The following is a 27,916-nucleotide window of genomic DNA, read 5'->3' as shown; positions in this document are numbered from 1 at the left end:
CTGACGACTGATTTATCCAGTGGGTAAATGGTGTTCTTGCCGGATAACATTTGGAAGCGCATCCGCCTGAGAGCCAGAAGGAAAAGCGGGCCGGCGATCCGGCCGCGGATTACGCTGGGGGCTACAGAAATTTGCGGGGAAGAGGACGGTTAAAATAGTGCAGGGCGCGGCTAAAGAGGTCGATCGAGGGCGAATTAGGTTTGCAGGTGCCGGGGTCCCCACAAAGGGCGCCGCATTGTTTGTTTGGCCCTAAAAATGGGTGAACCATAGAGTTTTATCACTTACACACGAGCATTAGCGCTCCTCCGGTTTTATATATCTTTGTCTTCGCCTGCCTGAAAATGTAGAGGCCTAACATTGCTCTGTTACTGCTCTACATATCCTCCTCTTCAATTCTCCATCATGATCGCCGACTTTGACGTTGAGAAAGTCATCGAGCAGCTCACCACCGACGAGAAAATCGCCCTCCTCTCTGGTCAGTGCTCTCTAGCGATTCCCACTAATGAAATTATCTTCATGATGTTAACATGCACACCCCGTCTTTAGGCGCCGATAACTGGCATACTTTCAAAGTCCCCCGTCTTGGGGTGCCTGCCATCCGCGTTACTGATGGTCCAAACGGCGTACGAGGAACGCGTTTCTTCAACGGTACTGCAGCTGCCTGTTTTCCCTGTGGGACCGCGCTCGCCTCTACTTGGAACACAGACCTGCTGGAGAAAGGTGGCGTCTTGATGGGGCGTGAAGCGATTGCAAAGAGTGCGCATGTCATTCTTGGTCCTACCGTCAACATTCAGCGCGGCCCGCTCGGAGGCAGAGGCTTTGAGAGTTTCTCCGAAGACCCTCTGCTTTCGGGTCTTTGTGCTTCTGCTATTATCAATGGCATCCAGCGTACTGGCGTTGTTGCGACAATCAAGCACTTTGTGAACAACGATCAAGAGCACGAGCGCAAGGCAGTCAACGTCATTCTTTCCCAGCGCGCGCTGCGTGAGATCTATCTCATGCCGTTCCAGATTGCAATTTCCAATTCGAATCCTGGTGCGGTTATGTCTTCCTACAACAAGGTCAACGGATGTCATGTCAGCCACAACCCCTATCTTCTCGATGACATCCTTCGCAAAGAATGGAAGTACGACGGTCTGATCATGAGCGATTGGCATGGTGTTTACTCAGTCGCAGATTCCATCAACGCTGGTCTAGATCTCGAGATGCCAGGTCCTGCGCTGTTCCGGGGTGACTTGGTCAATCGGGATCTCAATGCTAGAACGGTTACTATGCGTACAATTGACGAGCGCGCCCGCAACGTTTTGAATTTAGTAAAGCGCGTCCAAGTGCTTGATATCGAACCTGAAGGACCTGAATCAACGCGCAACAATACTCCCGAAACGGCAGCCCTTCTCCGTCAGATCGCACAAGAGTCTATCGTGGTTCTCAAAAACGAAAACTCTTTGCTGCCTCTGAGCAAGACGAAGACGACGGCTGTCATTGGACCCAATGCCAAGGTTGCGAGGTTCTGTGGTGGAGGCTCGGCTTCTCTTGAGCCTTACTATGCGGTCACTCCGTATGATGGGATAGCAGAAAAGCTCAAATTGGAGAAGCCGACATATGTCGAGGGGGCCCCTGTCTACAAGTCAATTCCTCCGCTGGGAAAGCACAACTGCAAAACACCGTCAGGACAGCCAGGGCTCCGCTTCCGTTCTTATAGAGAGCCCGATTCCGTTAAAGATCGGAAGCCCGTCGATGAGCGCACTCTAGCAAGCGGAGACGTATTCTTGAGTGACTACGAGCACCCTTCGATCATTGACCTTCGCGTCTTTTATGCAGAGTTCATCGGCATATTTACTCCTGAAGAGTCTGGTGAATACGAGTTCGGGCTAGCCGTCTACGGAACCGCAAAGCTTTACATTGACGACGAGCTTTTTATCGACAACGCGACAAAGCAGATTCAAGGCTCAGCATTTTTTGGCTACAGTACTCGCGAAGAGATAAAGAGAACTGAGCTTATTGGCGGGAAGTCATACACTATTCGCGTCGACTTCGGTAGCGCGATGAGTAGCACTCTGCCATCAATCACTGGCGACGTCCCTGGAGGAGGGCTCAAACTTGGTGTCGTCAAGGTGAATGACCCGAACATTGAAATTCAGAAAGCCATAGAGGCTGCTGCTGATGCCGATCAAGTTGTGGTATGTATCGGCCTCAATGGTGAGTTTGAGTCTGAAGGATTCGATCGTCCAGACATGCTTCTTCCTGGCAATACCGACAAGCTGGTCTCGGCGGTGCTGGCTGCAAACCCTAATACGGTGGTCGTTGTCCAGTCTGGATGCCCAGTGGAGATGCCCTGGGCAAAGGAGGCTAGAAGCATAGTGCAGGCATGGTATGGAGGCAACGAAACAGGAAGCTCGATTGCAGATATCATTTTCGGAGACGCAAACCCTTCGGGAAAGCTTTCTCTCTCGTTTCCTGCGCACAACGAGGATAATCCTACATATCTCAGCTTCCGTTCGGATCGCGGACGAGTGTTGTATGGCGAGGATGTTTATGTCGGATACCGCTACTATGAAACAGCCAAGAAATCTGTCTTGTTTCCGTTTGGTCATGGCCTTTCTTACTCTGATTTCAAGTTCTCTGATCTGACCGTCGCCATAGATGGCGAGGATGTTGTCGTTTCTCTCACTGTGACAAACTGCAAGGGTCCTGAAGGATCCGCAGTCGTTCAAGTTTACGTTAGCCAGCAGCATGCGACTATCAGTCGTCCTCTCAAAGAGCTGAAGGGATTCGCCAAGGTCTTTGTAAAGGCTGGGGAGTCAGAGGCTGCCAAGATCAAGTTCTCAGTTAAGAGCGCTACGTCATTCTTTGATGAGATTGAAGATAAGTGGATCAGTGAGAAGGATACGTACACGGTCCATGTGGGAGATAGTAGTGCGAGCATTCAGCTTACTGGCGAGTTTAGCACTGAAAAGACGCTGTATTGGTCTGGGCTGTGAGTTTAGAATTTGGTTTATTAGCAATAGAGTATGTTTCAGCCATAATAAAGATCTGTGCATCGGTAAAGTCATCCGTTTGGTACAAAGTGTATTTAAAGGTAACCTGTGTACGGCTACACATATATTATTATTACAGAGATGGCAAGGAGGCAAAGTCAGATATAATTTTAAGTCGACAGACATAACTCTCAATCAATCAGGAAAGCTGGAACACATAAAATCACCACAAGAAACAACTTCCCCGATTCACATCTTGTGAAGATGGCTATTCTTCGACCACTTTCTGACTTTCTTTCCGTAAAAGTAGAGAGGGATGCCGGGTAGCATGACAGCGATGTTGAGTGCGAGAATGGTGATGATCGGAGGTACAAAGCCACTGCTGAGAATCCAAGATGTCAAGAACTTGGACACACCATAGCCCCATAAATTTTTGTTGATTGTCACGTTCAGAAGGATATCACCTGCAGCAGGTTTGTAACTGTCGATGGCATAGGTCAGGGCGATGGTAGGTAGGGACGCGGTTTGCGCGCCAAGGAAAGCGTAGCCGACGATGACGATAACTTCCCATCTCCATTGATTCTCGTAGCCAACAGCGACTATTGTGCTACCAACGATTAGTAGAAGCGTATAGGGAATGATTGTTGGGAGACGCATTTCCGGCTCACGAATGCCGTTGTTGCGAGTGGTCGCTCTCATAGAGAGCCAATCTGATAGAGGACCGGAGGTAACTAGGCCGAAGCACGCGCCAACCCAGGTACCAAAGTTGAGATAACCGATTTGGCCTGCGGTCATATTATAGGGCTCAGCGCTGAACACTTGCGCGGCAGTGAGGTTGACGACCAAGAACGAGGAGGCTGAAAAGGAATAGACAAATGCGGCCCACTCAACAATCGGATATGCGAAAAGTTCAAACGGCACGAGAATTAATCGCTTGATGTCTTCATCATAACCGCGGGCGACTTTAGGGTAGAAAGAGAACTGATCACGGCAGGGTTTTCCTTTGCCTAGGTAAGTGTCGTGATGCTCAATGGCTGCAGGGTCGGCGCTTCTAGCTGACTCGTCAACTGGTGAAGGAAAGTCCTCTTTGTTGGGCGCATCCATAACGTCAACCTCTGTCTTGTTGTTTGACGGGTTCTGCGAGCGCTGTTCGTCGCTGCTGGCCGGCCCCGAAGCTTTTTCTCCGCCTGTATAGAAATCATCGGGAGCGTTCCGGTTCCACTTTGTTTCAGGAACGATCATTAAGAAGACCAGCAAAAAGGCGTAGAGCGCGGTGTTGAGCCACCAGAAAGAGCGCCAGCCGTAAAGCTCAGTCATGCGACCAGCGACGGTGGGTCCGATCATGAGCATGCCCATGTAGCCCCACAAGTAGATTCCCATGTATCTTCCACGATCATGAAGAAAAATGACATCGGCAATCATCAGAGGTCCAAAGGTCTCAGATGGTCCTGCGGCGACACCGTGTACAGCAGAAGCACCGATGAAGGACTGGTAGCTGGTAGCACGAGCACGCCAGATATTGGCACCGATTCCGAGCAGAGTTGAGAGAAGAAGGGCGGGGCGACGGCCGAAGCGGGTTGCGATGGGGATCCAAAGGAAGTTCGAGAAGCCAAGGACGAGAATACAGACTCCAGACTAAACAGCCCGATGATGTCAGCCAGCCAAGATCAAGAATGATTGGGATGAGGAGATACATACAAACTGGAGGACGTCTGCAAGAGAGCGGTCCCACTCTTCCATATAGTAGTCGACCTGTGGACTGATGGAAAGAGGGCCGAAAGCGCTAATCATGGTGACGAGCATGACGCCGACGACGGTGATGAGCTTCCAGAAGATGGTCCAGTTGAGAGGGTCGTTCGGGTGGTTGTGAGGCTGGGGGACGAGGACTTGACCGTTACTTCCACGAATGAATCGCACATCGGGCACTAAAGAACATAGATATGTCAGAGATCAGGAGAATAGTGCATCAAGGGAAGATGGAGGGGGTAGGACATACGGTCGCGCATGATCTCAGTTCCCGGGATCAGCTCAGCGTTGTAGAGCTCGGCTAGCTCGCGCTGCTCGAGCTCGAGCTCTTCTTCGTGCGAGAAACCGGTGGCCATATTCGTTGCAGGAGGTGGAGGTGATGCCGAGGAACAAGAGATCGTGAGAAGAGGGAGGAGGGCGAGGTATTATAGAAGAGAAGCGCAAGAGTAAAACTCCGGCGGAGAGGCGGAAAGAAAGAGGAGTAAACGGAAGCAGTAGCGATATTGAACGCGGGGAAGATAATATTATGGAGTATGAAACGGGTTGTTCCGGTATTTTGCTATTACCACAGAGGCACGCCAGCCAAGGATATAGATGAGAACAATATATATTCGACGGAAACAGATGACAGAAACAGGGAACATAACAGACAGTAACTGGCGACAGGATCATCGTCGATTCCTCTTTTGATCGTGCTGCTGCTGCCGCTGCACATAATTAATTTGGCTCTTTTCTAAGACAAAGCAAAAGGGCAGAAAGTGTTGTTGATCCCGGTTTGAGTTTGGCTGCTCAGGGTAACCTGCTCCATTGTTTCCTATTCGAGAACTCCCAGCAGTCCCGTGCCATTTGCTTTCCGTTGCTTATAACAAGAATAGATAATATTACTATGCTTCCGTCTCGGGGTGGGTGCCTGACATTATAATGCCCCTCCTTCTTTCAAGTTTGCTACCTCGATCTGATCGAGCCATCGCATGCCAAGATCCTCTCCATCGCCATCTCGTCAGAAGATACTCGACTATTTCTACTGGATCAATGACTGACTGCTAGCAAATTTATTACATAATGTCTTACTAACCACGAATAGGTGGGCAGCCAGGGCCCAACTCACATCTGCGTGATCTCAGTCACGATATTGTGACTGCATCATCCGCGCGGGCCGTCCGCGCCGAGTTTGCCGGTGTCTGTTCTTCCTCGACGCGCGACTTTTAATCCACGCGCGTGCCACCTGCTCATCGACGTCCTTCCATGCTCCTACGTGCACATCAACCATTTATATATAACCATTACATCTTTCACGCGTCTTTTCTTGCTCGTCACTCGCTCTTACTAAACACTCTTTCCAATAATGGCTACTCGAAGCATTATCCGCTCTATCAAAAACGTATCTAATGGATACTCCCAGGCTCAGGTTAAAGTCCGTCGCGGTATGTATCTTCCACAGTCACCGTCTTTCCTTCTTAGTGCTCTATAGAACTCATACTCATCTTTCTACTTAACTCAGCTACCAGTAACGACAACTGGGGCCCCGACGCCTCCGATCTTGACGACATCGCGCTCATGACCTTCAACATTATGGACTTCTACGACATTATGGAAATGCTTGACAAAAGACTCAATGACAAGGGCAAAAACTGGCGTCACGTTTTGAAGGTAAGCTCTCTCAAATTTATAATGTCTAATTATAGATTGGAAACTAATCAAAACTACTCTACCAGGCCTTGGTTGTTCTTGATTATGCCCTTCATTTCGGCGCAGAAAACGTCGTTCGCTGGACTAAAGATAATATCTACGTTATCAAGACCCTACGCGAATTCGCGTACATCGACGAAATCGACAATGACTGCGGTATAAACAGTATGTTCCTAACCTTAGCTTCCTGTCGAGATAACTCCACTAACCTAGCTTATAGTTCGCCTGAAATCAATCGAGCTCGTCAAATTCCTCAAAGACGACGAGCGTATCCGCTACGAACGCGCCCACAGCCGTAAATTCAGATCAAAAATCATTCGACAAGGACATGGCTACTTTGATGCGGCTTCTGCAAAGCGCATGCCTGTCCTCGTTACTTCAGAGGACGACCCATCGATGGCCAGACTGTTCAGAAACTCGGAAGACGATGAGTACAATAGTCGCCGACCAATTGATGCAGAATACGATTCCGAGTCGACCGATAACGAGAGTCGACACGGACAGCGACGCCGCCGCCGTGCATATACGAATCCTACGCCGCAGAAACACGATCAAGAAGATCTCGATGAGATACGAGAGTCACTCGAATCACGCGCGGCGGCGAAGAAAGAAGCTGAGCGTTCTCAGCGTCGTGCCCGGGCTCTCTCGTCAGCTGCAGCATTGTCTCCTCATCCTGAAGAGCACACGCAATTTGGTGCCGTGCGAGTCAACCAGCAACCCGAACAGCAGCAGCCGATTGCTATCCAGGCCTTGCAAACTCAGTCTACCCAGGTCCATTCTCCGTTGACCGTCCCCACTGATTACACCAGAGCTGGATTTCCTACAACTCTGCAACCTCAGGCAACCGGCATGGTCTTCCAGCCTAATTCCCAGCAGATTTACGTGGCTCAATCTGCTCAATTCCAGCAGCCACAGGCGACCGGCTTCATATCATACCAGAACACTGGTATGCTGACCCCCGTCAGCAACTCTGGATCTCAACCACTCAGCCAGCAGAGCTCTACATCACAGCAATTCTTTATGGCTCCTCAGCAGCAAGTACCTGCAATGACGGGACAGGTGCAGGGTGCATATTACCAACAGACCTTGATGCCTCAGCAGACTGGTGTCTACTATTACCCGCAAATTTCAGCCACAGGATTCTAATAGACGTCTGCTGATAACTAATTATCTTCTGGGTCAACTCAATCTTCTTTTCTTTAATTTTTGGATTTTAATAACTAATTACGAGGTGATGCAATGTGATGATACGTATTATGTGGTGTTTGTGGTTTAAATTTTGGGTGTATCTATATCGTTTTTGTATATATATCTGCAGTGTATAATTCCATATCTCTATAGAATTCTATATTTGTTGATAATCGGTAATATAATCTTCAGTGGCTTCCATATAAGACAATAAGACATTGACTGTCAAGCTCTATTCTAACTCGAAACTCCCCACTTTCTCAACAATAAACAATTACCAAAAACAAGCCAAAACAAAGTCCCTAAAAGAGAGCGATCGGAAGCAATAAGGATTGAAATAGCAATAAGAATCAATGAATGACGTCACCAATCGAACTTAGAAAATACATGAAAACAGACAATCGGGAAATGTACAAAAAAACACTATCTAGCAGTGATCTCTATGCTTGCCGGAACGGGTTGTTCCGGCCAGTGGGCTGAGCGGCGAGCGGCGAGCTCACTGAAGGCTGGTACGCGCTCTGAGTTTGCTGCTGTTGCAGCATACCTGTACCCTGCATTGTTTGGAATTGACCAGGGTATGCCGTTTGCTGTTGCTGGATAGACTGCATTGCATTCGGCTGTTGCTGCTGGCTGGAGTATCCTCCGAAGCCCACACCGGTGAAGTCAGATGAAAGCGGCGACGGGCGGTATTGCTGTTGCTGGGAATAACCATAACCTGTGGCCTGTGGTTGTTGCATGCCTGTAGACTGGGGCATCTGCATGCCGGTTGGTTGCTGCATCAGACCTGTCTGCTGCATCTGGACACCAGTCTGCTGCGGATACTGCTGCAGACCTGTCGGTTGCTGGAATTGTTGCTGGTAGCCGGTCTGTAGTTGCTGTTGCTGTTGAGGCTGCTGGTATCCAGTGTACTGCTGGGTCATGCCAGTATACTGAGGAGACACAGCGCCAATCGGGGAGATAGCTCCGACGGGAGAAAACGCGCCGGTGTATTGGGGTGAAGCGCCGGTTTGGATGACAGAGAGGTACTGTTGCTGCTGCAGTTGCTGGGGTTCTTCGAGCTCGATGAGGTTGGGGCCAGAGTCCTGTCGCTGGGTGGTTGGTCTGGCTCCCGAGGATTGGTGTTGCTGATCAGTCCGAGTGACACCGAATCCGATCTCGCCGGATGCCCGAGCGATCCGTCGTTGCTCTTCCCGTCGCGCTGTCTCCTTGCTTTCCTCAATTGCAAGTTTGAGGTCATCTTCTTCACGTCTGTCGACTGTGTTGCGTCGCGATCGACCACCGCTGCGAGAGCTGGGAGTGCTGCGTCCGCTGTCGTCTCGCTCCCGTCGTCGGCGTGAGCCGCCTTCGTATCCGAGCACGTCGTCTGCCTTCGCAAGGCGCTCGCGCATGTGATTGCGGTTAGCTCGTTCAGTACGGATGCGGTCGTCGTCGTGGAGGAGAGCGGTAAGCTCCTTTGCTTTTGTTCGAACTAGTAGATTGTCTGATTAGCTACCGTCTCGTCTTGATTTAGGAACGAGTAGGGGGCTTACTTGTTAGTCCCTGATCGTGATCCTCTTCGTCGATATACTGAAATTCTCGGAGGGTTTTGATGATGTAGAGGTTGTCTTTGGACCATCGGACGACGTTCTCCGAGCCAACATGAAGGCAGTAGTCTAAAAGAATGAGAGCCTGAATGATTCAAAATGCAATTAGAACCAGTATTCCGATAATGTTGCGTACAAGAGAGCTTGCCTTTAGAACGTGACGCCAGTTCTTTCCTTTATCGTTGAGTCGGCGATCAATGATTTCCATGATCTCGAAGAGTTGTTCTCTGGTTTCAGATGGAGTTAGAATGGTCCTTGTAGCTACAAGGATATACCGGAACATACTGGTCGAATGTGAGCTGCGCAATTTCGTCCATCTCGGCGCCACTTGGGCCCCACGCGTCATTACTTGTAGCTATCCGAGGCGTATGTTAGAAATGCTTGGTTGAAGAGAGTGACAAGAGTAGACAAAGGCGGAGTACCATTGCGAACTTTGACCTGGGCGGAGGTGTATCCGCTGGTTACGTTCTTGATCGAACGAACAATTGACTTCGACATGACTGTATGCTCGCAGACAGACGGTTCTGTCTAGAGAAAGAAGAAAAAGGGAAAGGGAAAGAAAGAAGCAGTAATAGCGAGAGAGCGTATTGTGATCCGGATAAGAAATTGGTTGATGATTTGGAGCGAACCGAGAGTGGTTGGCGCCGCCCGGCGGCAAGTCTAAGCCTCGGTCTAGTCAGCGGTTGTGGCATAACTGTATAATATCCAGCGCAGTTACTTTGTTGGCAACGTCATAGCCCGGGGAGTCCGCTCCATTCGGAAACAGACAATCTCGTCGTCTCTTGTCACTTCTTCCGTTCCCTCCGTTCCTGTTCTTCTTTGCTACAAGACTTTATCTGTCTGACTACTGCTGGGCACAGCTGTAAGTATCACTAATCTGAGCTTCAAATGTTCTGCTGTATTCAGCTGCATATCATCATCCGGTAGTCTTATGCATACTAACTCTTATCGGCTCTGTATAATAGCTACATCAGTCCTCGAAGCCAAAATGTCAAAATCAATCATAAGGTCAATCAAGAACGTCACGATCGGGTACTCGGTCAACCAGGTCAAAGTTCGGAATGGTTCGTTCACCTTTCGTACTCTGATCCACCGCAGCTTGATCCGGCTAACCTGTCACTTCTGTAGCAACCAGCAATGATCCTTGGGGTCCCAACTCTACCGAGATGGAAGAAATCGCCCAGCTGACTTTCGATTTGTATGTACCTTTGTCTACATTTTTTAGGTATCTGTGCTTGATCTAATGTTGGGGTATAGAACGGCGTTTCACGAGATCATGGAAATGGTTGACCGTCGTCTCAACGACAAGGGCAAGAATTGGCGGCATGTGCTAAAGGTATGAATTGCTTGATCGCAAGGTTCGCAACGTTCCAGGACTGACTTGAGACTAGGCTTTGGTTCTTCTGGATTACCTGATCCATTCTGGGTCTGAAAACGTCGTCGTATGGGCCAAGGAGAATATCTACCTGATCCGAACGCTCCGGGAATTTCTCTACGTCGACGAAGAAAATAAGGATCAGGGCGCGAATGGTATGAGATGTCAGTGCTACTGTGGTCTTTTTACGGCTAACGTCAGAATAAATTTTAGTGCGCGCCAAGGCCAAAGATCTTACCGGTCTTTTGAACGACGACGAGAGAATACGAGCTGAACGATCCAACAGGAGTCTGATGCACAGCCGAATCAACAGCGGTCGGATTGCAGACGAAGTCCCTGAAAGACTAGGCAGGATTATGCCTACCCAGCAGTCGGAGAGACTCGACCCTTACGGTATTGGTGTCGATGCCCGATCGTCAGCGATCGATGCCAGCGCGGATGAGACCCAACTTGATCCCGAACTGAGACAGGCGATTGCTGAGAGCAAGCTGACTGCTGCAGAGGAGGAGTCTAGACGTCGCGAGCGGGAGACAATTCCAGATGAAGACGAAGATCTGGCGCGAGCGTTGAAGCTGAGCGAAGAAGAGGCTCGTCGGAAACAGCAGCAGGAGTACTACGAGACGCAGAGACTATCTGGACAGTTTCATCAACCCCAGCCTACTTCACCTCTGAAGCTCCAGAGCACGGGCGATTATCAGTCTCCTTTCCAAAGTCCGTTCCATACTGGACAACAGCAGTCCCAGCAGCAACCGCAGGCGGCAAATAATACCGATCTGCTTGTTGATATATTCGGACCGACCCCTGCTGCTGCCTCCACAACATCTCCTGCACCAGCCACTAGCACTTACCCGCAGTATTCTCAGCCTGCAAGTCAGACCACGTTTGGAGCCGTCTATCCTCAAACTACTGGGTCGAATTTCTATAATTCTCCGCCGACATCGACGGCGCCGACGTTCGGCGACCAGACACATTCCAACTCTCCGTTTGCATCAAGCTCTCCATTTGCGCAGCCAGCGACGACCTCGACTACTTCTCCGTTTGCCCAGCCAGCTACAAGCTCAACTACTTCTCCATTTGCCCAGCCAGCTACAAGCTCGACTTCTTCCCCGTTTGCAAATCCAGCTAGCAGCAACGCTGCAACTTCATCTCCATTCGCTGCCAGATTTTCAAACCCAGTCAGCAGTAGTGCTGCGACCTCATCCCCATTTGGTGTCAGCTCCGGAACGAATTCACCGTTTTCGCAGCCGCAGCAATATCCTCAGCAATCATCAAATTCGCCGTTCAAAAACACCTCGAGCAACTCGCCATTCTCCACTGCGCAGCCGGCGTCGACGAGTTCTGCGTTCCAGTTTCAGCAGACACCGACATCGCCTGCTTTTAAGCCAACCACTCCGTTCAACACGACCCAGCCTGTGCAGTCGCATACCACTGGTAACTTCAACGGCAGCAGTGACGCTAGCAAATCGCCTTTTGCTGATTACTCCTCCCCCAGCCTCAGTTCTCGCAGCCCACTGGACAGTATTCGCAGCCCACCAATACTGGCTACCAGCCCCCCTCGCAACGGTTCCAGTATTCCCAGCCCACCGGATACAACAATTTTTCTGCACCTTCCTCTACCGCCCCGCAAACGGGATATGCAGCTGCTCAAACCTCGCAGTCACCCTTCCAAGTCTCATCGTACCCTACAGGTGGACAGCAGCAGCCGACGTCGCCTTTTGCAGCTCAGCATGCAAGCATGACTTCAGACACGCCTACACGATCAAACAATCCGTTTGCGCAGGACTCTTCCTATGGTACTACTGGCAATAGTGCACCGCCGTATGACAATCCCACTGGAAACGGTGGATTTACGCATACACAGAGATCGTCCAACGATTTCAGTCTTCTTTAATTTTGTTTCATAGTAGTTTTTTGTTCTTGTGTGTTTAATGGAGATTGATAAAGTGGGATTTTTGTAACTGTCTGTTTGTTTTTAATATTTGGTCACTTTGTGTATTCTCTTGTTCTATTTGTTGATCTGTAGATGTACTTTTTAATCAATCAGAGAAATGTTGGAGAGAAAAGAATGTGCGCTTGTAACGTATGTCTAGAAGCTCCTTCCTCGGGACCACATTGAGCTGTCAAAATCAGACTCTGGTACCGCAGGCTTCGGGATTAGCGTACAAAGAATATAGTTAGCCGCTTCTTTATAGTATAAAATAGATTGCCAACTCATTTTAATCGTGCACGTGAAACTTGGTTGCATTTCGAAATATATTGGAAGGATGTTAAATAGCAGTGTGGCTAGGGTGTCTGAGGAAGTAAATAAGGAGAACGCAGCTGGACTAGTATGATGGGAGGAGCGAAAGAGAATGTCTGCTGGCTTTGGTAGTTCAACGCATTAATCGCTAGATTTATCTGATATTTAGTCAGAATAAAATAAAAATATCAGGCTCCGCAGTAAGAGTTGGAACTGAATAACAGTCTAATTAATGAGTTTTAACGTCGATCCCTGTAGTTTCGCGCATCAATAGGGTTCCGCGCACTCTCAACCACACTCTATGAAAATAATGATAGCGCAACAAGTTAAATCAATTGAAATCATTTGAAATATTATACAGTGAATATCTTCTTTACAAGCGCAGGAACTATGTCCCGTCCTATTATACTAGCTATAGCGTCGTCCAGTCGACTCAGCGCTCCCTTGCTCTCCGCCCCCTTCACGGCTTTCCACCTGTGGTTGCTCTCGAGCTCTGCTCTCAGTCGCCAAATTCTGTCGTTTCTGTTCTGTAACAGACCCTCCATGCCTGATATTCACAAATTCAAGCCAATTTCGTTCACGCTTTGCATAACACGTGAGCATTAACGCTCTTCGTAGATTCTACAGTCAGCATGCTCGATACTCAGGACCACAGTTCAAGTATCAGATATAAAACAGAAAAAAGGGAGTTTCTTTTTTTTTCTTTCTTGGTTTTACAATACGGTGCCGCCGCGCGCTCTTGATACAACAAATACACAAAACAATCTGCTCTCTGCTAAGAAATATAACAAAACGACACAAAACAAAATCAAAAACAAAAACAAAAACAGAAACAAAGTAGAACAACAAAGCAACATAACAGTACAACAAGCCAGCGCAGCAGCTTGTCAGCATAAATCAGAACAGAACAACGTCAGAGAAGCAGATACAGAAAAGACAGACAGGAAGAGCGCGCATAGAGCGACTGGTGCCAGGATCGGGAAGAATGCATTACGCATACTCTTGAACAAGACCATGAAGCCCTGCTCAAAAGTTATGTGGGACTCTGCGACTCTCGAAATCGCCATACCCACTAAAACCCGACTTCACCCAGAAGGCAGTCATGAACTGCCCCCATATTGGTGGATTGTCAACGTCGCGCTTGAACCACTTGGTCGTGCGGACTCTCTTTAACAACCGTCGCCTCGGGGCTCCCTTGCGACGGCGCAACTTACCAGTGCGTTTGTTAAAGAGACGCGACAACGAAGACGTTTTAAATCCAATGAACAACCTGGCTAAAGAAGAAGCTCATCAGATTGGCCGCCCTGACCAACCGCGTCCACCCTGACCAGGCAGGATCCTCGGCGCGTACATGAGACGGCCACGCAGAGGGACCGGGCCGACAACGGAACTGCAGTTCCTTTGAGCGAGCTCACCCGGTATCTGCGCGGGCAGGTCATAGACCAGACCGCTTGGTCGAGTAAGCTTCTCTCTCCCTTTCTCCTCTCGCATGCATGGCACGACGCCCACTCTTGAGGGTGTGCAACCGCGGAAACAGACCGGAATATGCAACTCCCCTACTTCTCGAGGTCCTGCCACAGAAAGCGCGTCCTACCTGCTAAGGTATATGCCACTCTTAGAGAACGCTACCTGGATATTATGCTACCCTGAAAGGCGCGCTATCTGTTCCAGTCATAGCCGCCCCCATAGAGTGCTACATAGCGTGGTGTAGTTTGCTCTCAGTACGAGAACTCTACCCACGCATAGGCAGTTTCTCAGGAAATGCTCATGGAACAGCGCAGTCTACACTTTGAGAATACTACCACTTCGGTATAGGCTATTCTCTAGAAGTGCTACCTGCGCAGTATAGGCTGCTCTCTGGCGACTTCACGAGGCGCCCTGCATGCGAGAGAAAAGAGAGAGATCAAAGCCTACCTGATGTTCTGCCGTCGAGAGAGAAATCCGGGATGCTGATAATCCCGATCTATTGCTGAAAAATAGATCAAATCGCTGGGGTGAGACAGGAGCCGAGAACCTGTGCCGGGGGAGGGAGAAGAGAAGGGGGAAGAGAGGCGGGCGAGGCGGGCGCGCTGAAATGTGCGGATCGCGGTTCGGGCGGGCGCGTGTCTGATGTAATAGGGTTTCTGGTTTTGGCCGAAAGTAAACATGCACCTGACGCCGCCGCTCGTTTCGTAATTCTTGCCGTTCACGGATGATTACCACGCTCAATCAATCGTTCAAATACGTCTGACGCATTACGTCGCTTTGTATGGTAGTCTATGCACGGTAGAGACAAGTACCTTAGATTGATATTCTCCTCCGTCGCTCGGCAGCAAGCTCAGAAAACAATACGCCTGTTTTGAACGACTAATGTCCTATAAATGCAAAGAAATTATTAAATCCTGCGAAACACACGCTCGATTTGGAAATTACTCCCTACTATTGAGTTGTCCAGACGTCTATGGGATCATGTATATCTGTAAAATCAATAGAATCTATCAAATAATCAATAGAATCTATCAAATTACTAGTCTAACTATCAATAATATCCAATATATATAAGCATTACAAAACACTACAAAACGGCGCAAAACACAAATACTGAAATGATGACGATGCTGATGGCAATGACGATGATGAAAACAAAAACAATTATGCTTGCTGAAGGGAGAGACAAACTGCTAGCAGTGCGAGCAGGGACAAGCGGATGAAAAGAATAAAATTACATGGTTTGGTGGTCATTGGACCCAGTCTTGAGGAGTATGACTAATAACAGATTATATCAAACAAAATGTAGAGACTATATTAGATAAATGTCATCAAAATCACTGTACTTATACATCGCCAGTCTAGATGATGAGAATATGCATCGAGAACAGAATAGTCGTACAATCATGTAAATCGAACGGTCACAATGTTCATGACCTGATTCCTAAACACCCACTCGGCTCGCAGCTCGTTACCGCCTTCCATAGAAAGCAGGATATGGAAGTTGACGCGGTAATAAGGCTTCCCATTCGAGGTGATGCGCTCGAAGCTTGTTTCAGGATCAAACGACGTGAGATCGATATCGAGAGTCGCGATCTTTTGAACGTTGGGCTCGTCAATGAAAAGCGGCAGCTCGTCGTCCTCGCATGTGTAGATCGCGTCAGAGAAGAAGAGGCGCGCGTTAGTGGGCACTGCACGGAAAAATGCGAGCGTGGTGGGCTCGCCAACTTTCATTCGGTCGCCTTTCCGCACGAGAGCGTCGACGGTGTTTTTGCACTTGTAGGTTCCGTCGACGGATTGGGTTCGGTATCGCATTGGGTGGATTGCAGGATCAAACTCCTGCATTGTGGCCATCATATAGTGCCGTCGAGCGATGCGAGAGGTGAGCGTGCTTTCGTAAACGCCGGTGTACACTGCGCCACGAACAATGGCGGCAACCGCATCGACCGGGCGGCGCAGGCGTGAAGCGTAGTGGTTCGGAAGCTGGATGCGGAGTTGGTCGTAGAGGTAGGTCGAGGATCCAAAGCCGCCGACGAGGAGGATGGCTTCGAGAGACTTGTTGAGAGTTTCGACAGACTCGATTTGCTGGCGCACAAGCTGGACAATGCGGGTGATTGTGGGTTCAAATACCGATCGGATCTCATCCATCTGGAAGACAAGGTACTCGTCGATAAAGCCGAGGGTCGGCGCGTTGATGACCTGGCCGATTTCGACCTCGTACTCGAGCTCCTTCTCCGAGAACTTTGCCTTGATCGCGTCAAAGCTGTTGACGCATTTGCGACGGATCTTGAGGTTCCGCATCTTTGTCGCCGCCTGATCTTCGGCTGGACCCAGTCTAGCGAGTTTATTGACGACGAGCAGGGAAAAGGCAGCGTCGATTTCGGTGGAGCCACATGTACCGCCAGTACCCTGAGTGCATTCACGGACAGAGAAAGGATCCATGCTCTCGACTTCGTACGAGATCAAATCGACAGTTCCACCACCGCAGTCCACAACAAGAAAAGCATCGTTAAGCTTCAGGTCCATAACACCTTTTTTAGAGCAGAACACGGCGGCGGCCTCGGGCTCGGTGATGAGCGAGAGCCGTCGGTCGGTTGGGTCTTCAATGAATCCGGCCCGAACAGCAGCCTGGCGCGTGGCAGCCTTGCCAGAGTCGTTCCAGATTGCTGGCACGGTGAGAATGTAGCGTATCTTTTTCTCCTCTTTGCGGTAGAGATCTTCGCCGAATTTCTTGATGAGCTCTTTCGTCATTGCTTCTCTGAGCTTCGTGAGGTAGTCTGACGTGACCTCGATCGCGGTTTTGTTGGCAGGCAGCGCGTGCTTGCGGCCGGCGTCGAGGTAAGTGCCCGAGTTTTGCAAATGGAGTTTGAAGAGTTCAGCCTGTGAGAGAGTTAGGCGCATGCAGTTTGAAGATAAAAAAAGAGTCATACCTTTATAATACCGGGCTTCAATCCTCCGGACAAAGTGACGGCATTCTGTGTGTCAGTGCCCCAGCCGACTACGTCGCCGGCAGTGTTGTAGTAGACCACGGACGGGATTTTGAATCGGGAGTTGTTGGCGAGACCGGGCCATTCGGAGATTGTTTCTTCAACGACGTCGGATTCTTTAGGACCGGTGACATATGCAACTGTTGTGGAAAGATTTTGTGTTAGTTTTCACTGCATGTTAAAAACATAATAGGGAGAAACATAATAGGAGTAGAAGAAGAGGAGAACATACAGGCGATTCCGGAGTTTGTGGTGCCAAAGTCGATGCCGACGATGAGATGAGTGCCGTTACCGCCGCTACGGTTCCATGAGATTCCGTCCGCAAGACCAGGAGGGACTTCGCGCGGGAAATTAGTGGCGGAGGGGTATGTTGCTGTGCTTGTCCGTTGCTGAGGAGACGGTCTGCGGTCTAGTAGGCTTGGAGATGGCGACTGTTGTGGGATTTGCTGCTGCTGCTGCTGTTGCTGCTGCTGCTGCTGCTGTTTTGGTGCGGTGGAAGGAGAATTGAGGGATGAAGTGAGGAAAGGAGAGGGGCGGACGGCGGGAGTGGTAGAGACACTGTTGTGGTCGACGATGACTTTTGTTCTGGTATTCTTTGATTTGTGTGGCAGGAAGTCCTTCAAACCCATTGTGGAGATAGCGCAAGAGAGGACTGGTAGTCAAAGACGAGACGGCTGCGTGTGTGTTCTAGGAAGATATAGCAGAAGAAGAGAAGAAGAAGAAGCGGCGGGCTGAGTCGAGGTAGTTCGAGAAGGAGAAAGGCGGAGAGTTGAAGAGAGAAGCGAGGGGTGGATTAGGAAGCGGCTTTCGCGTACTAAGCTGCTCAGCTGCGTTTTTTTGACTAAAGCTTCTCGAGATGCGGTCTTCAGGGCACTGCGACTGCTCCGTATTCTGCACAAGCAATCAGCAGTGAAGAATAAGATCAGAAGAGAATAACGCGAGAAAGAAGTGGCAAGAAGGGAAAGCAGTATAGGTGATTGGCTATTAAAAGAAGCTGAACAGATTGATTACCTTAGCCACAAAGTAATGCTTATGTTATCACTATATTTTTGGACGGCTGAACGGCGAACTGGGCAACAAGGAATGAGGGTTTGGGGAGGATTCTTATCTCGGTTCCTTTGAGGAAGCTTTTCCGCGCTCTCGAACTCTGCTCTGCGGTTCTTTTGTTGTAGGGTCCGCCCTTGTGGCTGGTGCATCTCCAGGCCCATCGCGTCATGTGACCTCAGATCTCGACTCCCAGATGCGTTTTGCTCAGCCCTGTTCTGCTCCTGCTGAGCCCCGTTTTGACTGCGGATCTGCTTTATTTCTAATGCATAGATTCGTGGTTTAGTCTTTCATCTTTCTCGTTCCCTGCGTCTATTGTCTATTGGTCTATTTTTAGACTGAATCAGGGGACTGCTCGCTTAGTCCCCCAACCTCGCTCCTGATCTTCGCGTAGGGTGCGAGGGCTGTGCATCTCCGCTTTCGCGATCGGACCCTGCGGCAAGGAGGATGTGCTCGCTTTCTGGTTTTGAGAGACTTATTTTCTAAAAAAAGATGCCAGGCGAAAGGTTACTATCGAGCTCCGCCAAGCGTTCAGCTTGGATTTTCCGCTCGGCCATGGATGACGCAATGGTCTTCGCAGGTTTGTTAGTGCTGGTATCAAAGCTGATGCAGTCTTTTTGGTCTCCGGGTAGTCCACGATTCTTGCTTTTGTGGTCTAGAAGTCAAGTGGAATCTTATAGCTTATTCTCAAAGTTGTGTCTTTTTCGCAGCTATTAAACTGCATCTTCAGAAGCCTTAGTGCGGGCGTTAATCCTCCTATAGTTTTGGCTAGCTGTCGTCTACCGCGAATCTTATCTCGATTCCAGAACAGCTCGATATTCTGACTCCGCTGATTGTGCTTTTGAATGTATATGCTTCTGTTTCTTTTGCATGAAGGTTTGCAAGTTTAGTGCTTGTTCGTCTTTTCTTGTTTGGATATTATTTGCCTGATGTCAAGGTTGCAGTGAGGTGTAGGTTCTGTTCGTCGAGGGAATCAATGACAAGCCTCTCCAGCAGTTACAGAGATGAAGGCCTTAGATGGTGGAGTGTACTGTGCTGCAGGTGCTGGTATTGAATAACGAGGACTGAGAATGATTTCACTATATGAAGAAGCCATGTGCACTACTCTCTGTTTCTGTTTCTAGCTGGATGCGCTTAGATAGAGATGAAGTTTACAAAGGACCCTCTATCTTAATCAGATCTAAGTTTAGAGCATGACAATAAGAGTTTGAAAAAGAAATTCGCTGAATTGTTTGTTGTTAAAGTATAGGTTCTTGTTGATGGCTTGCGATGCTAGTATAGTCAGGGTCGACTAGCAAAGTTAAGCAACTCTGGCTGTCGACGAATATTAAGAATTCGCGAGGGATTTCACTGAACATAAATCTGCTGTCGTTGTTAGTAGTATCAATAACAGAGAGTTGACTATATCAGATGATTCTTATTTCAATGTCCTGAACATAGTCATCAACATGAACCTGCAGATAGCGCTGATATTATCATCGGAGCGTAGACAAGAGCTCATATACGCTTGATCGATAGATGCTTTGAGGATTCGAGAGTAGCGAAGAGGCTTAAAGTATAAGCATGAGCATATGTCTTTACAAAGTATGGTGTACGTTTGCGGTTTTAGGTCAAATATTTATCCGACAACAATCACATACAAGCACAGCCGACTCGCGAAGATCGAAAGAGGCAAAACAGGATTCTCGGATCCACATCAGCGGCTGGAGAGATAGATTGGCGGGAGAAGTAGGATATCGGAAGCAGTCAGCCTCAGTGTTAGATTTGGAGCCGGAGCCGTGTCGAGAGATTGGCTTAGCCGTGTCATGGCGTGGAGCCGTGTAATGGCGTTTTGGTCTCGCAACGATTCCCGTTTCCGAGGCTCTCCTTTTGCAGAAGATGAAGATGCGGTTATTAGTGCTATCAGTGCGGTAATGAGGAAATAACCCGGGCGGAAATGAAATTGTGCCATAGTAGGCCGGGTTTGCGGGGCCAGTCTAGGATCTCGCGCTAGTTTATCGGTTCGGTATGTATGACGCCAAAACGTTCGCTAGTGCCTGGACGCAAACCCTGTGGTCGGCGAGGTAGTCGGCGATTTTGAAAAAGAAAAGAAAGCGGAGGAGAAAGAAAGGAATGCGAGCAGCCATCGGGCGACGACACTAATGCTCGCTGCTGCGCGCTGCGTGCTGCTGGGCTACTACGAACGGGCGGCTGCTGGGCTACTACTAACGGGCGGCTGCGAGCTCCGGGTGATGGAAATGGTTTTCAGCTGTGGCTGGGAGGTTGACAGATCAGCAGAGGATCACCAGAGCGGTGCCGTTGAGATTACTTTACATATCGGACTTCAGCCGCCGAGATGATCTATCATCTTGATATCAGAAGCGATGGTTCAGGTTGATAGTCGTTGCAGATTATTCGCATAACTAATAGCCTATTCAATAGCCAAGCTTAGCGTAGCGAAAGGGTTGCTGTAGGGTTTTAGGGTGTCTGTGTCACGTCATCCTTGGGTGATGAAAATATTAAATTAAAGAGGACCCACGTCTCCCGAACGATCTCGCACTATACAATGATACTGCAAAGTACGAATCATGTACGCCAGGTCGTTTTTGCTCGACCAGAGTGCACGTACAGGCTGTTTTCTACGTTTATAGCGCTGTACGGCAGCAATAAGCGGAATGATAACGTAAACGACGAGGAGAAGGCACAGATAGGGGAGGTGCGCCGATGGCTATCGAACCTGAGCGCGAAGAGTGTCCCGCGCGAGAGGTTCGAGAGCAGCTTCTCGCGGTCGAGCGGGCCGGGGGGGCAGAATGTGAATAAGCTGAATACGAAGGCCACGATCCGGATTCGATTGGATGCGCTTGGTGGGTGGATGCCGGCGTATGCGCTGCAAAGGCTGAGAAATGAGGTGGGCACTGCTATTACTACTACATACTGCGCAATTTGCCACAGCCTGGCGGCGAAGAGGCTACTAACGGTAATATTAATTGCAAGAAATCGCGACACATCTCGAAAGAGACGGTGCTGATACAGTCCGATAGCAGCCGCAGCCAGCGCGAGAACCTGGAGGAGTGCTACGAAAAGTTCTGCGAGCTGGTGCGGCAGAGCGTGCATCTGCCGGCGGAGGAGAGCGCGGCCGAGACAGCGGCGCGGGAGGAGAAGTGGGATAAAATGTGAGTTGCCGGACTGAAGCTGATGAGGCGACGACGACTGCTGTTTGTGGGGAAGTGCTAACGCGGTGCGTACTGCTGCAGACGGGGGCGCGCGAACGAGGAGCGCATGCGCGCAAAGAAGCATCGCGGCGAGAAGCTCAGGTCCCGTCGCCGAGGGTGGGACGATTGATTGCTGCTAATCTAACGGTAATAAATTACTTGCTAATCTAACGGTAATAAATTACTTAAGCGCATTGGCAACTTTAGCCGTTCTTTCGGAGGTCGGCGACCTAGTTTAATTAGCACTGCCCCGCTAGCAATAGCGCGAGTACTGCTTCCACGCCGGCTGGCAGACTCTCCAGCTTCTTTGCTACGCCCTGGACGGAGGCGTACCCGGCCCTGCGCCGGCTGCCCGCCGTACGGATACACACGTCTGCTGCTGCGACACCTCCGTCGCGGTCTGCGCGCGATCGCGACCCCGGAGCGCACGCTGGCCGCTGAACACACGGGGTGCGGAGGACCGGCCTGCCGGACTGCAGGCGGATCACACAGATCTATTTCCACCCTCATCTGGCGAGCTCTCTTCTGACCCAGCTCCGCGTGCCCGGCCACAGGAGGCGCAGAGGCCGCCTAGCCACTCCAAGATCAGGCGGAGAGTTCACGGCTAACCTGTTTAGGTTTAACGTCGTACTAGCCGAACAATTAAGCGTCCTGGCACAGCGTGAGCGATGTCTGGGAGTGGAACCCTAGTTCCTTGCGAGAGACCAGAGAAGATAGCTGCGTAGAGAGGCTTAGTTGTTTGCTGCAGGCAGTAGTATGATCAGTCGTAGTATCTGCTTAGCAGTGAGCAATCAAGGCCTCGGGCGACCGACAGCGCGGCAGATCCAGCATTCTCTTCTCTTCTCTCGGCGATCAGCCGCCTCGGGCCTTTGTCTGCGCTAGCCGTTCTCGTCGACACCCCCAAACCGTGCGGCTGGTGCTGGGTGCGGCTGGCGCCCATTGACTGCACCGCCCGCACCGCCTCCTCCGCCGCACGTCTGGCATCGCCCTCGCCGAAGAGTCGTCGACCAGGGCAACACAGCCGGCTCGGTCCTCTTCGGGCTGCTTCTCATTATATTTGGAACCGCGTCTTCTCACAGCCCACGCGGCTCGGTTTATATATTCCCTTCCTCCTCCTCCTCCTCCTCCTCCTCCCTTCTTCTCTCTATCTTCCTCCCTCCTCCTCCCCCCTCCTCCCCATCGCATGGACCCTTTCGCCGCCCTCCTCGACATCCACCAAGACCCTACTTCCACCCCACTCCACTCCCGCGGCCGCTCTCGCTCTGACGCCGGCCTCTTCCAGCCTGACCCTTCCCTCCTCCTCACCACCACTGCCTACCCCTCCGACGACCTCGCCCTCCCCCAGAACCAGCTCTCCGCCGCCTCAATGGCCACCATCTTCTACACCGGCGACGTCGCCCTCGACCTCTCCGCCCACGCCGCCCAGCACGGCCACAGCCATCTCTTCTCGCTCGGCAGCATCGCCCGCCGCGCCCACTCCGTCAGTGTCCTCGACACCCGCTCGCTCTCGCCCTCCATCTCGCCTGCCCTCTCCCGTCTCTCGTTCGACTACGACGAGCTCGTGCCCGAGCTCTTCCCCTCGTCGTCCCAGACAACCGGATTCACCCTCAAAGACGACTACGACATCTTTTCCGAGTCCTTCTCGAACTACTCGCCTACCTCGACCGTCTCCAACCCCGCGCCGTCCTCATGGCAGCAGCAGCAGTTCGCCTCGCAGGCGCAGTCTGGCCAGACCCACTCCTCGCACTCTGTCGCCATGGAAGAGATCTTCTCCTTCAACCCCCTCTCCACCGAGCATTCCTCCGCCAAAAACCAATTTGCATCTCCCGTCTCCCCACACAAACTTATCACCAACGCGCTTCCTTCCGCTCCCGCCGCCCAGTTCAGCTTTATCCCCGCGACCCCAGTGACCATCCCCGCAACGCCAGTCGTGAACAACAACCCGTCCTCGGACTTTTTCGCCGCCGCCGCTGCCGCCTCTTCCTCGGCGCAGACTCCCTCCGACTACTACGCATCCCCTGCCGCCCTCTCGCCGGACTTTTCCAGCTCGGCGCAAGAGTCCGTCGCGGGCACGCCCTCGTTTTGCAACGAGCAGCTAACTCCGCGCTCGGCCACCAACTCTCCCGGCGCGGGCTCGGAGGAGACGGTCGACTACAACGGGCGCCGTCGACGGATCTACACAAAGACACAGTTTGCGTGCAACCACTGTCCTCGCAAGTTCAGCATCAAGGACATGGACGAGTACGCGCGCCACGTCGAAGAGTTCAACATCCAGCGCGAGTTCAAGTGTCCCGAGCCCTCGTGCCCGTGGGCAAAGATTGGCTTCCAGCGGAAACTTGAAAAGGACCGCCACTTCACGCGCAAGCACGGCGTGCCCAAGTACGAGTGCCGTTTCTGGGCGGGTCCTGGCAAAGAAAAGTTTCCGGGCGCAAAGGTTTGCACTACTCAATGGCATGCCGACTCCGGAAACCGTACCCGGCACGAGAAGAGCGTGCACGGATATTTTGTCAAGACCCATCGCGGAAGAGCGTCCTTGCTCGAGGAGGTCGAAATGATCAAGATTCCCAGACGTGTGCGCTCAAACAGCGGGAATTAGGATATGTATTATTTGTACATGTATTTTGCATAGGGGACGTTGTATAGTTTTGGCATGAAAGGCTATATGAGTACGGGTTGGGATGTGTTTTTGGTATTGGGATTGCATATATCATGGACTTTTGCATTGCATTGAATGGGTTTGTTTTGGTATTTTTTTATTTATTGTGAATGTTGTTATACATACTTCTTGTCTATATCTATATATCTATATCTGTCTTATTGTTCTCTACATTTCCTCATAATCTCTTTTCTCATTGGATTGTTCTAGCGCTCAAGCCAGAGCTCAGGCATTTCGCAATTAGCTGACGTGATGGCGTATGTAAGAAACTGTAAAGATGAGTCAGCAACTCCCAAAACCTTAATTCCACAGAAGAAAAAAAAAGGCCGTTGATTATTTACAAACAATCAATCATCAATCATTCGGCAGCTGTTTATCTTTCCTTCTTCTCTTTTTTGTTTATTCGTGGTTTTCTGTTTTATTGAAAACCGCTGCTGCTGAGGTTTTGCAAAATGACCGTCACTGAGATTACGAGCGAGTCGCACTTTAACGAGCTGACGACCTCGCTACCTCCAGCTACACCTATTACGATCTCCTTCCACACACCATGGTAAGCAAACCACTTCTTGAATCTACCTTGCTCTTTATCACTCGACTTGTGATTGCTGATTAGTATAATGATCAGGGCGGCGCCATGCACGCAGATGAACGCAGTCTTTGCCTACCTCTCCGACCAATTCCCAAACGTCTCCTTCCTCTCTGTCGACGCCGAGGCATTGCCCGAGATCTCCGAGACCTTTGATGTCTCCGCCGTCCCGTTCTTTGTCTTTGTCAAGCACGGAAAAGTCATCCGCGAGCTCTCCGGCGCCGATCCGAAAGAGCTCTCGACCGCAATCCAGGAACTCGCAGGATCGAGCTCGACGACCTCGTCATCATTCCCATCCTCAACCGCATCCTCCACCGCTCCCTCCACCACATCCGCAAACAACTCTACATCCACCACAGCCTCAAACTCTGCATCTACACAGTCACAGCCAAGTCGGGAACTGAGCTCGGAAGAAGATCTCAACGAGCGATTGAAGAAACTGGTCTCCGCCGCCCCCGTCATGCTTTTTATGAAGGGAACGCCTGCTGCTCCGCAGTGCGGTTTCAGTCGGCAGCTGGTCGGAATCCTACGAGAGCATCAGGTTAGGTAAGAATTACCCCTCCACCTTTGCAAATCATATTTCAATGACTAACTCACATGTGTTGTGCAGATTCGGCTTCTTTGACATATTAAAAGACGACGCAGTCCGCCAAGGTCTCAAGAAATACAGCGACTGGCCGACTTTCCCGCAGCTCTACGTCAACGGCGAACTCCAGGGCGGTCTTGATATCGTCAAAGAGACTCTTGCGGATGACCCTGAGTTCTTCAAGAACCTCAACACGGCCGCATAAGCCTCATTGTATTTTGTTTCTATCCTGTTAATTATCTTTAATTTTACATTGTGTGTTTATTGCTTGATCTTTTGGTTGTTGTGGCTGTTGCTTGAAGGTGTCTGCGAGTGGTTATGTTACACTATCTGTTGTGAATTTCGTTTTTGTTTTGCTAGTATTTGATATTTAAATGGATCATCGCAAACACAAACCATCACGCCATCTATCAATCCACCAACCGCTCAACCCAGTGCTGAAGAACAACCTTTCCCTCCTCAAAAATTCTTCTACGGTTAATCATCGCCGCATGCGCCATCGGCGTAGACTGCACATGAACAGCGTACTTATGCCACGGCAACCGATTCAGCGACGCCTCGATCTCAAGCTGGATCGGTTCGAGCTCCAGCATTGATTCCGGCTCCGGCAAGTCGTCGCAGAACGAGCGTTTCGCAAACTCTGGATGGGATACGCGATGCTCGTGTAAGGCGGTGCAGATGGTTGTGAGGGAGGTTGTGCTTGGTGCGCGGTGGAGGGGTGGGGATGTGGTGATTGAAAAAGTTGGTGCCTCGGGGGCGGAGGGAGTGTCGTCGGGGGAGCCTGTTGCGTCCATGAAGTTCTCGACTGCGGATTGCATGATCGAGGCTTCTGTCTCGTGGTGCTCAGTCTTGGACAAGTCTATCGACGAGTCTTGATCGGACGGGATCAAAGTTGCAGTTGACTTATTTGACGAAAGCTCGATCGCTCGACCTGCTTGCTTTGAGAGCTTGCGGATCCGCGCTTCGGAGATCTGAGTGGTGACCATGAACCCGAGAAGAGTGAGCGTGATGACTATCGGTCCGATCGTAATCAGCGATATGAAAAGGATGTACTGCCGTCTGCTCCATGGCGCTCTTGTGGGTTTCCCCGCCACGTAACTCATGGGCTTGGAAAGGTCGACGATGACGGGCGAGGCATCTTCGAGATACTGCGGTTTGCAATTATGCACGTCGGTGAAGGGGTCACGGGTTGTGATGAACGCGGTAAAGAACGGCACCGTCCGATCGTTCGCGGCGTTTGCGTACAGCGAGATTCTTTCGAATTTCTCGCTCAAAACTCGATAGTAAACACTCTCCGGATCCGCGAGCAGCGCAAGAATCCCGCCCGCCCCGTCTTTATGAAACATATCCCTGCCGGACTGCGAGAGCATGTACCGTCCATACTGGGTAAACAGTCTCCGCAGCAGATCTTTGCGGCCCGTGCTGGTGCCGAGATGAGGGGTCGCGAAGGTGGTGAAGTTCTTGGGCTTGATTGTGTCGAAGAAGCCGGTGCGGTCGAGTTCGCCGACGATGTACCGCGCCATTAGGCCGCCGAAGGAGTAGCCCACGATACTGAACTTTGTGACTGTGATGCTTTTGGATTCTTGCACCTCTTTGATTTTCTGCCTAGTCTGTAGATTATAATTACAAAGTCAGCAATCTTCTCTGCGATCCCAGATCAAGAACAAGACAAACCTCTTTAATAACCCTGTTCCCGCAAATAACAACACCATCGTACGTCAGCGTTCCACTGAACCCGCTAGGGACCAGGATCTGCGCATCGGGGTACTGCTTCTTCACTGTGGCTCGGAGTTGGTTCATATGGGTCGGGTTTCCCCATAGCCTGTGTGTAGTATTTGGTTAGCGATCGTGTTTGATGATGGTGAGTGAGGTTGAGGAGATAAATACCCGTGAATTAAAACAAATAGATGATCTTCGTTCATCTTTCAAGCCGTGTATTCTTTCTCCAAGCGTGCTCTCTGTCAATATAGTATTATCGATATCTTCGACTCGCAGATCAGCGATAACGATCCACCCTCCTCAATTCCTAATCCTCTTCAGACAGTAACAAAACCTCACAGTCCCTATATCTCAAAAGCAAATCTCCGTTCTTTGGTCAATGACGATTCGTCCCTTCAAATTTCTCTGCTCGAGTCTGGTGATGGCGTACGCCTTGCCGATGATTTATCAGCCTATCTCGATGCTTAAATCGTATCAAGACCCTCGCAATCGTCCGTCAATCCCAAAATCTTGTCAAAAATACAACAACAAAACCACAGTCAGTGTATATACACTGCAGCAAACTTCTATCGCTCAAATAAAAGAAAGTAAGCACAAGGCAGAAACGAGGGATATCGCTCTTATCCACTCGGAGCCAAACGCACGCCGACTTCCGCGCTAAAGTTGTCATCCCAACCGGCTTTTATCGGCGCCGCACCGCTCGCTCGGTCATCGTCATCGTCATCGTTGTTTTCCGTTGTTTGGTAAATACGCAATATGCTAGTTGTCTACTGGAGAACAGATAGATTACTCGTGGAAAAGTGTGGCTGTGTTGAGCTATTGTATATTAAATCGTTGGCAGTCATTCATCCATTCTGCAGACATAGTGGGATTGAGAGAGCA

General features: G+C 50.3%; 12 protein-coding genes across 12 annotated transcripts; 8 read left to right on the top strand and 4 right to left on the bottom strand.

The window, feature by feature from the left end:
* Positions 1 to 264: 264 nt before the first annotated feature.
* Positions 265 to 3,030, top strand: BZA70DRAFT_196512 (glycoside hydrolase superfamily). The gene is made up of 2 exons (XM_064910082.1): positions 265 to 475; positions 547 to 3,030. The coding sequence occupies exons 1-2, from the start codon at positions 403 to 405 to the stop codon at positions 2,979 to 2,981; spliced, it is 2,508 nt and encodes an 835-aa protein (XP_064767596.1). The 5' UTR covers positions 265 to 402; the 3' UTR covers positions 2,982 to 3,030.
* Position 3,031: 1 nt separating this feature from the next.
* BZA70DRAFT_281131 (MFS transporter-like protein) lies at positions 3,032 to 5,474 on the bottom strand. The gene is made up of 3 exons (XM_064913073.1): positions 4,975 to 5,474; positions 4,677 to 4,903; positions 3,032 to 4,613 (listed from the first exon to the last, which is right to left on the bottom strand). Exons 1-3 carry the CDS (start codon positions 5,078 to 5,080, stop codon positions 3,228 to 3,230), a joined length of 1,719 nt encoding a protein of 572 aa, XP_064767595.1. The 5' UTR covers positions 5,081 to 5,474; the 3' UTR covers positions 3,032 to 3,227.
* A 129-nt stretch (positions 5,475 to 5,603) lies between these two features.
* BZA70DRAFT_196479 (uncharacterized protein) lies at positions 5,604 to 7,800 on the top strand. Its single transcript, XM_064910081.1, has 4 exons — positions 5,604 to 6,148; positions 6,226 to 6,374; positions 6,440 to 6,578; positions 6,634 to 7,800. The coding sequence occupies exons 1-4, from the start codon at positions 6,070 to 6,072 to the stop codon at positions 7,557 to 7,559; spliced, it is 1,293 nt and encodes a 430-aa protein (XP_064767594.1). The 5' UTR covers positions 5,604 to 6,069; the 3' UTR covers positions 7,560 to 7,800.
* Positions 7,763 to 9,794, bottom strand: BZA70DRAFT_281128 (uncharacterized protein). The gene is made up of 5 exons (XM_064913072.1): positions 9,607 to 9,794; positions 9,470 to 9,539; positions 9,333 to 9,411; positions 9,131 to 9,269; positions 7,763 to 9,069 (listed from the first exon to the last, which is right to left on the bottom strand). Exons 1-5 carry the CDS (start codon positions 9,680 to 9,682, stop codon positions 8,042 to 8,044), a joined length of 1,392 nt encoding a protein of 463 aa, XP_064767593.1. The 5' UTR covers positions 9,683 to 9,794; the 3' UTR covers positions 7,763 to 8,041.
* Positions 9,795 to 9,974: 180 nt separating this feature from the next.
* Positions 9,975 to 12,778, top strand: BZA70DRAFT_196368 (uncharacterized protein). Its single transcript, XM_064910080.1, has 7 exons — positions 9,975 to 10,046; positions 10,159 to 10,248; positions 10,313 to 10,382; positions 10,442 to 10,520; positions 10,576 to 10,714; positions 10,773 to 11,990; positions 12,052 to 12,778. The coding sequence occupies exons 2-7, from the start codon at positions 10,173 to 10,175 to the stop codon at positions 12,366 to 12,368; spliced, it is 1,899 nt and encodes a 632-aa protein (XP_064767592.1). The 5' UTR covers positions 9,975 to 10,046; positions 10,159 to 10,172; the 3' UTR covers positions 12,369 to 12,778.
* A 380-nt stretch (positions 12,779 to 13,158) lies between these two features.
* On the top strand, positions 13,159 to 13,605 carry BZA70DRAFT_281125 (uncharacterized protein). Its single transcript, XM_064913071.1, has one exon. It carries the CDS (start codon positions 13,189 to 13,191, stop codon positions 13,402 to 13,404), a length of 216 nt encoding a protein of 71 aa, XP_064767591.1. The 5' UTR covers positions 13,159 to 13,188; the 3' UTR covers positions 13,405 to 13,605.
* A 1,899-nt stretch (positions 13,606 to 15,504) lies between these two features.
* Positions 15,505 to 18,027, bottom strand: BZA70DRAFT_196330 (uncharacterized protein). Its single transcript, XM_064910079.1, has 3 exons — positions 17,485 to 18,027; positions 17,196 to 17,392; positions 15,505 to 17,145 (listed from the first exon to the last, which is right to left on the bottom strand). Exons 1-3 carry the CDS (start codon positions 17,879 to 17,881, stop codon positions 15,670 to 15,672), a joined length of 2,070 nt encoding a protein of 689 aa, XP_064767590.1. The 5' UTR covers positions 17,882 to 18,027; the 3' UTR covers positions 15,505 to 15,669.
* A 2,807-nt stretch (positions 18,028 to 20,834) lies between these two features.
* BZA70DRAFT_281110 (uncharacterized protein) lies at positions 20,835 to 21,674 on the top strand. Its single transcript, XM_064913070.1, has 3 exons — positions 20,835 to 21,183; positions 21,270 to 21,448; positions 21,530 to 21,674. The coding sequence occupies exons 1-3, from the start codon at positions 20,842 to 20,844 to the stop codon at positions 21,615 to 21,617; spliced, it is 609 nt and encodes a 202-aa protein (XP_064767589.1). The 5' UTR covers positions 20,835 to 20,841; the 3' UTR covers positions 21,618 to 21,674.
* An 873-nt stretch (positions 21,675 to 22,547) lies between these two features.
* BZA70DRAFT_281108 (uncharacterized protein) lies at positions 22,548 to 24,355 on the top strand. Its single transcript, XM_064913069.1, has one exon. The coding sequence runs from the start codon at positions 22,671 to 22,673 to the stop codon at positions 24,081 to 24,083; it is 1,413 nt and encodes a 470-aa protein (XP_064767588.1). The 5' UTR covers positions 22,548 to 22,670; the 3' UTR covers positions 24,084 to 24,355.
* A 240-nt stretch (positions 24,356 to 24,595) lies between these two features.
* BZA70DRAFT_290512 (thioredoxin-like protein) lies at positions 24,596 to 25,520 on the top strand (the record flags this gene model as incomplete). Its single annotated transcript, XM_064914214.1, has 3 exons — positions 24,596 to 24,693; positions 24,769 to 25,275; positions 25,340 to 25,520. 3 exons carry the CDS (start codon positions 24,596 to 24,598, stop codon positions 25,518 to 25,520), a joined length of 786 nt encoding a protein of 261 aa, XP_064767587.1.
* BZA70DRAFT_196216 (putative serine esterase-domain-containing protein) lies at positions 25,277 to 27,383 on the bottom strand. Its single transcript, XM_064910077.1, has 3 exons — positions 27,203 to 27,383; positions 26,990 to 27,137; positions 25,277 to 26,925 (listed from the first exon to the last, which is right to left on the bottom strand). The coding sequence occupies exons 1-3, from the start codon at positions 27,235 to 27,237 to the stop codon at positions 25,726 to 25,728; spliced, it is 1,383 nt and encodes a 460-aa protein (XP_064767586.1). The 5' UTR covers positions 27,238 to 27,383; the 3' UTR covers positions 25,277 to 25,725.
* BZA70DRAFT_196158 (uncharacterized protein) lies at positions 27,202 to 27,762 on the top strand. Its single transcript, XM_064910076.1, has one exon. The coding sequence runs from the start codon at positions 27,414 to 27,416 to the stop codon at positions 27,693 to 27,695; it is 282 nt and encodes a 93-aa protein (XP_064767585.1). The 5' UTR covers positions 27,202 to 27,413; the 3' UTR covers positions 27,696 to 27,762.
* Positions 27,763 to 27,916: the final 154 nt, after the last annotated feature.

This window comes from Myxozyma melibiosi (genome assembly GCF_037950935.1).
Source record: "Myxozyma melibiosi strain Phaff 52-87 chromosome Unknown BZA70scaffold_8, whole genome shotgun sequence".
NCBI lineage: Eukaryota > Fungi > Ascomycota > Lipomycetes > Lipomycetales > Lipomycetaceae > Myxozyma > Myxozyma melibiosi.
The sequence above is the reverse complement of the archived record's forward strand: the minus strand, read 5'-3'. Positions and strand labels throughout refer to the sequence as shown.

What these genes read in the sequence shown, in the direction of transcription:
- BZA70DRAFT_281110 (XM_064913070.1), top strand. Translation starts at nt 20,842, where the DNA reads ATGATACTGCAAAGTACGAATCATGTACGCCAGGTCGTTTTTGCTCGA. An exon ending in TGCAAAGGCTGAGAAATGAG is followed by an intron (nt 21,184 to 21,269) that starts GTGGGCACTGCT and finishes ATTAATTGCAAG; the next exon opens with AAATCGCGACACATCTCGAA. An exon ending in GAGGAGAAGTGGGATAAAAT is followed by an intron (nt 21,449 to 21,529) that starts GTGAGTTGCCGG and finishes GTACTGCTGCAG; the next exon opens with ACGGGGGCGCGCGAACGAGG.
- BZA70DRAFT_281108 (XM_064913069.1), top strand. Translation starts at nt 22,671, where the DNA reads ATGGACCCTTTCGCCGCCCTCCTCGACATCCACCAAGACCCTACTTCC.
- BZA70DRAFT_281131 (XM_064913073.1), bottom strand. Translation starts at nt 5,080, where the DNA reads ATGGCCACCGGTTTCTCGCACGAAGAAGAGCTCGAGCTCGAGCAGCGC. An exon ending in AACTGAGATCATGCGCGACC is followed by an intron (nt 4,904 to 4,974) that starts GTATGTCCTACC and finishes TATGTTCTTTAG; the next exon opens with TGCCCGATGTGCGATTCATT. An exon ending in TTGCAGACGTCCTCCAGTTT is followed by an intron (nt 4,614 to 4,676) that starts GTATGTATCTCC and finishes CGGGCTGTTTAG; the next exon opens with TCTGGAGTCTGTATTCTCGT.
- BZA70DRAFT_196512 (XM_064910082.1), top strand. Translation starts at nt 403, where the DNA reads ATGATCGCCGACTTTGACGTTGAGAAAGTCATCGAGCAGCTCACCACC. An exon ending in GAAAATCGCCCTCCTCTCTG is followed by an intron (nt 476 to 546) that starts GTCAGTGCTCTC and finishes CCCCGTCTTTAG; the next exon opens with GCGCCGATAACTGGCATACT.
- BZA70DRAFT_281125 (XM_064913071.1), top strand. Translation starts at nt 13,189, where the DNA reads ATGTCCCGTCCTATTATACTAGCTATAGCGTCGTCCAGTCGACTCAGC.
- BZA70DRAFT_196479 (XM_064910081.1), top strand. Translation starts at nt 6,070, where the DNA reads ATGGCTACTCGAAGCATTATCCGCTCTATCAAAAACGTATCTAATGGA. An exon ending in TCAGGTTAAAGTCCGTCGCG is followed by an intron (nt 6,149 to 6,225) that starts GTATGTATCTTC and finishes TACTTAACTCAG; the next exon opens with CTACCAGTAACGACAACTGG. An exon ending in ACTGGCGTCACGTTTTGAAG is followed by an intron (nt 6,375 to 6,439) that starts GTAAGCTCTCTC and finishes CTACTCTACCAG; the next exon opens with GCCTTGGTTGTTCTTGATTA.
- BZA70DRAFT_196330 (XM_064910079.1), bottom strand. Translation starts at nt 17,881, where the DNA reads ATGGGTTTGAAGGACTTCCTGCCACACAAATCAAAGAATACCAGAACA. An exon ending in CACAAACTCCGGAATCGCCT is followed by an intron (nt 17,393 to 17,484) that starts GTATGTTCTCCT and finishes TTTCCACAACAG; the next exon opens with TTGCATATGTCACCGGTCCT. An exon ending in TGAAGCCCGGTATTATAAAG is followed by an intron (nt 17,146 to 17,195) that starts GTATGACTCTTT and finishes ACTCTCTCACAG; the next exon opens with GCTGAACTCTTCAAACTCCA.
- BZA70DRAFT_196158 (XM_064910076.1), top strand. Translation starts at nt 27,414, where the DNA reads ATGACGATTCGTCCCTTCAAATTTCTCTGCTCGAGTCTGGTGATGGCG.
- BZA70DRAFT_281128 (XM_064913072.1), bottom strand. Translation starts at nt 9,682, where the DNA reads ATGTCGAAGTCAATTGTTCGTTCGATCAAGAACGTAACCAGCGGATAC. An exon ending in GCGCAGCTCACATTCGACCA is followed by an intron (nt 9,412 to 9,469) that starts GTATGTTCCGGT and finishes ATCTGAAACCAG; the next exon opens with AGAACAACTCTTCGAGATCA. An exon ending in ACTGGCGTCACGTTCTAAAG is followed by an intron (nt 9,270 to 9,332) that starts GCAAGCTCTCTT and finishes TGAATCATTCAG; the next exon opens with GCTCTCATTCTTTTAGACTA.
- BZA70DRAFT_196368 (XM_064910080.1), top strand. Translation starts at nt 10,173, where the DNA reads ATGTCAAAATCAATCATAAGGTCAATCAAGAACGTCACGATCGGGTAC. An exon ending in ATTGGCGGCATGTGCTAAAG is followed by an intron (nt 10,521 to 10,575) that starts GTATGAATTGCT and finishes ACTTGAGACTAG; the next exon opens with GCTTTGGTTCTTCTGGATTA. An exon ending in TGTGCAGTCGCATACCACTG is followed by an intron (nt 11,991 to 12,051) that starts GTAACTTCAACG and finishes CTCCTCCCCCAG; the next exon opens with CCTCAGTTCTCGCAGCCCAC.
- BZA70DRAFT_196216 (XM_064910077.1), bottom strand. Translation starts at nt 27,237, where the DNA reads ATGAACGAAGATCATCTATTTGTTTTAATTCACGG. An exon ending in CTATTTGTTTTAATTCACGG is followed by an intron (nt 27,138 to 27,202) that starts GTATTTATCTCC and finishes TACTACACACAG; the next exon opens with GCTATGGGGAAACCCGACCC. An exon ending in GGAACAGGGTTATTAAAGAG is followed by an intron (nt 26,926 to 26,989) that starts GTTTGTCTTGTT and finishes TATAATCTACAG; the next exon opens with ACTAGGCAGAAAATCAAAGA.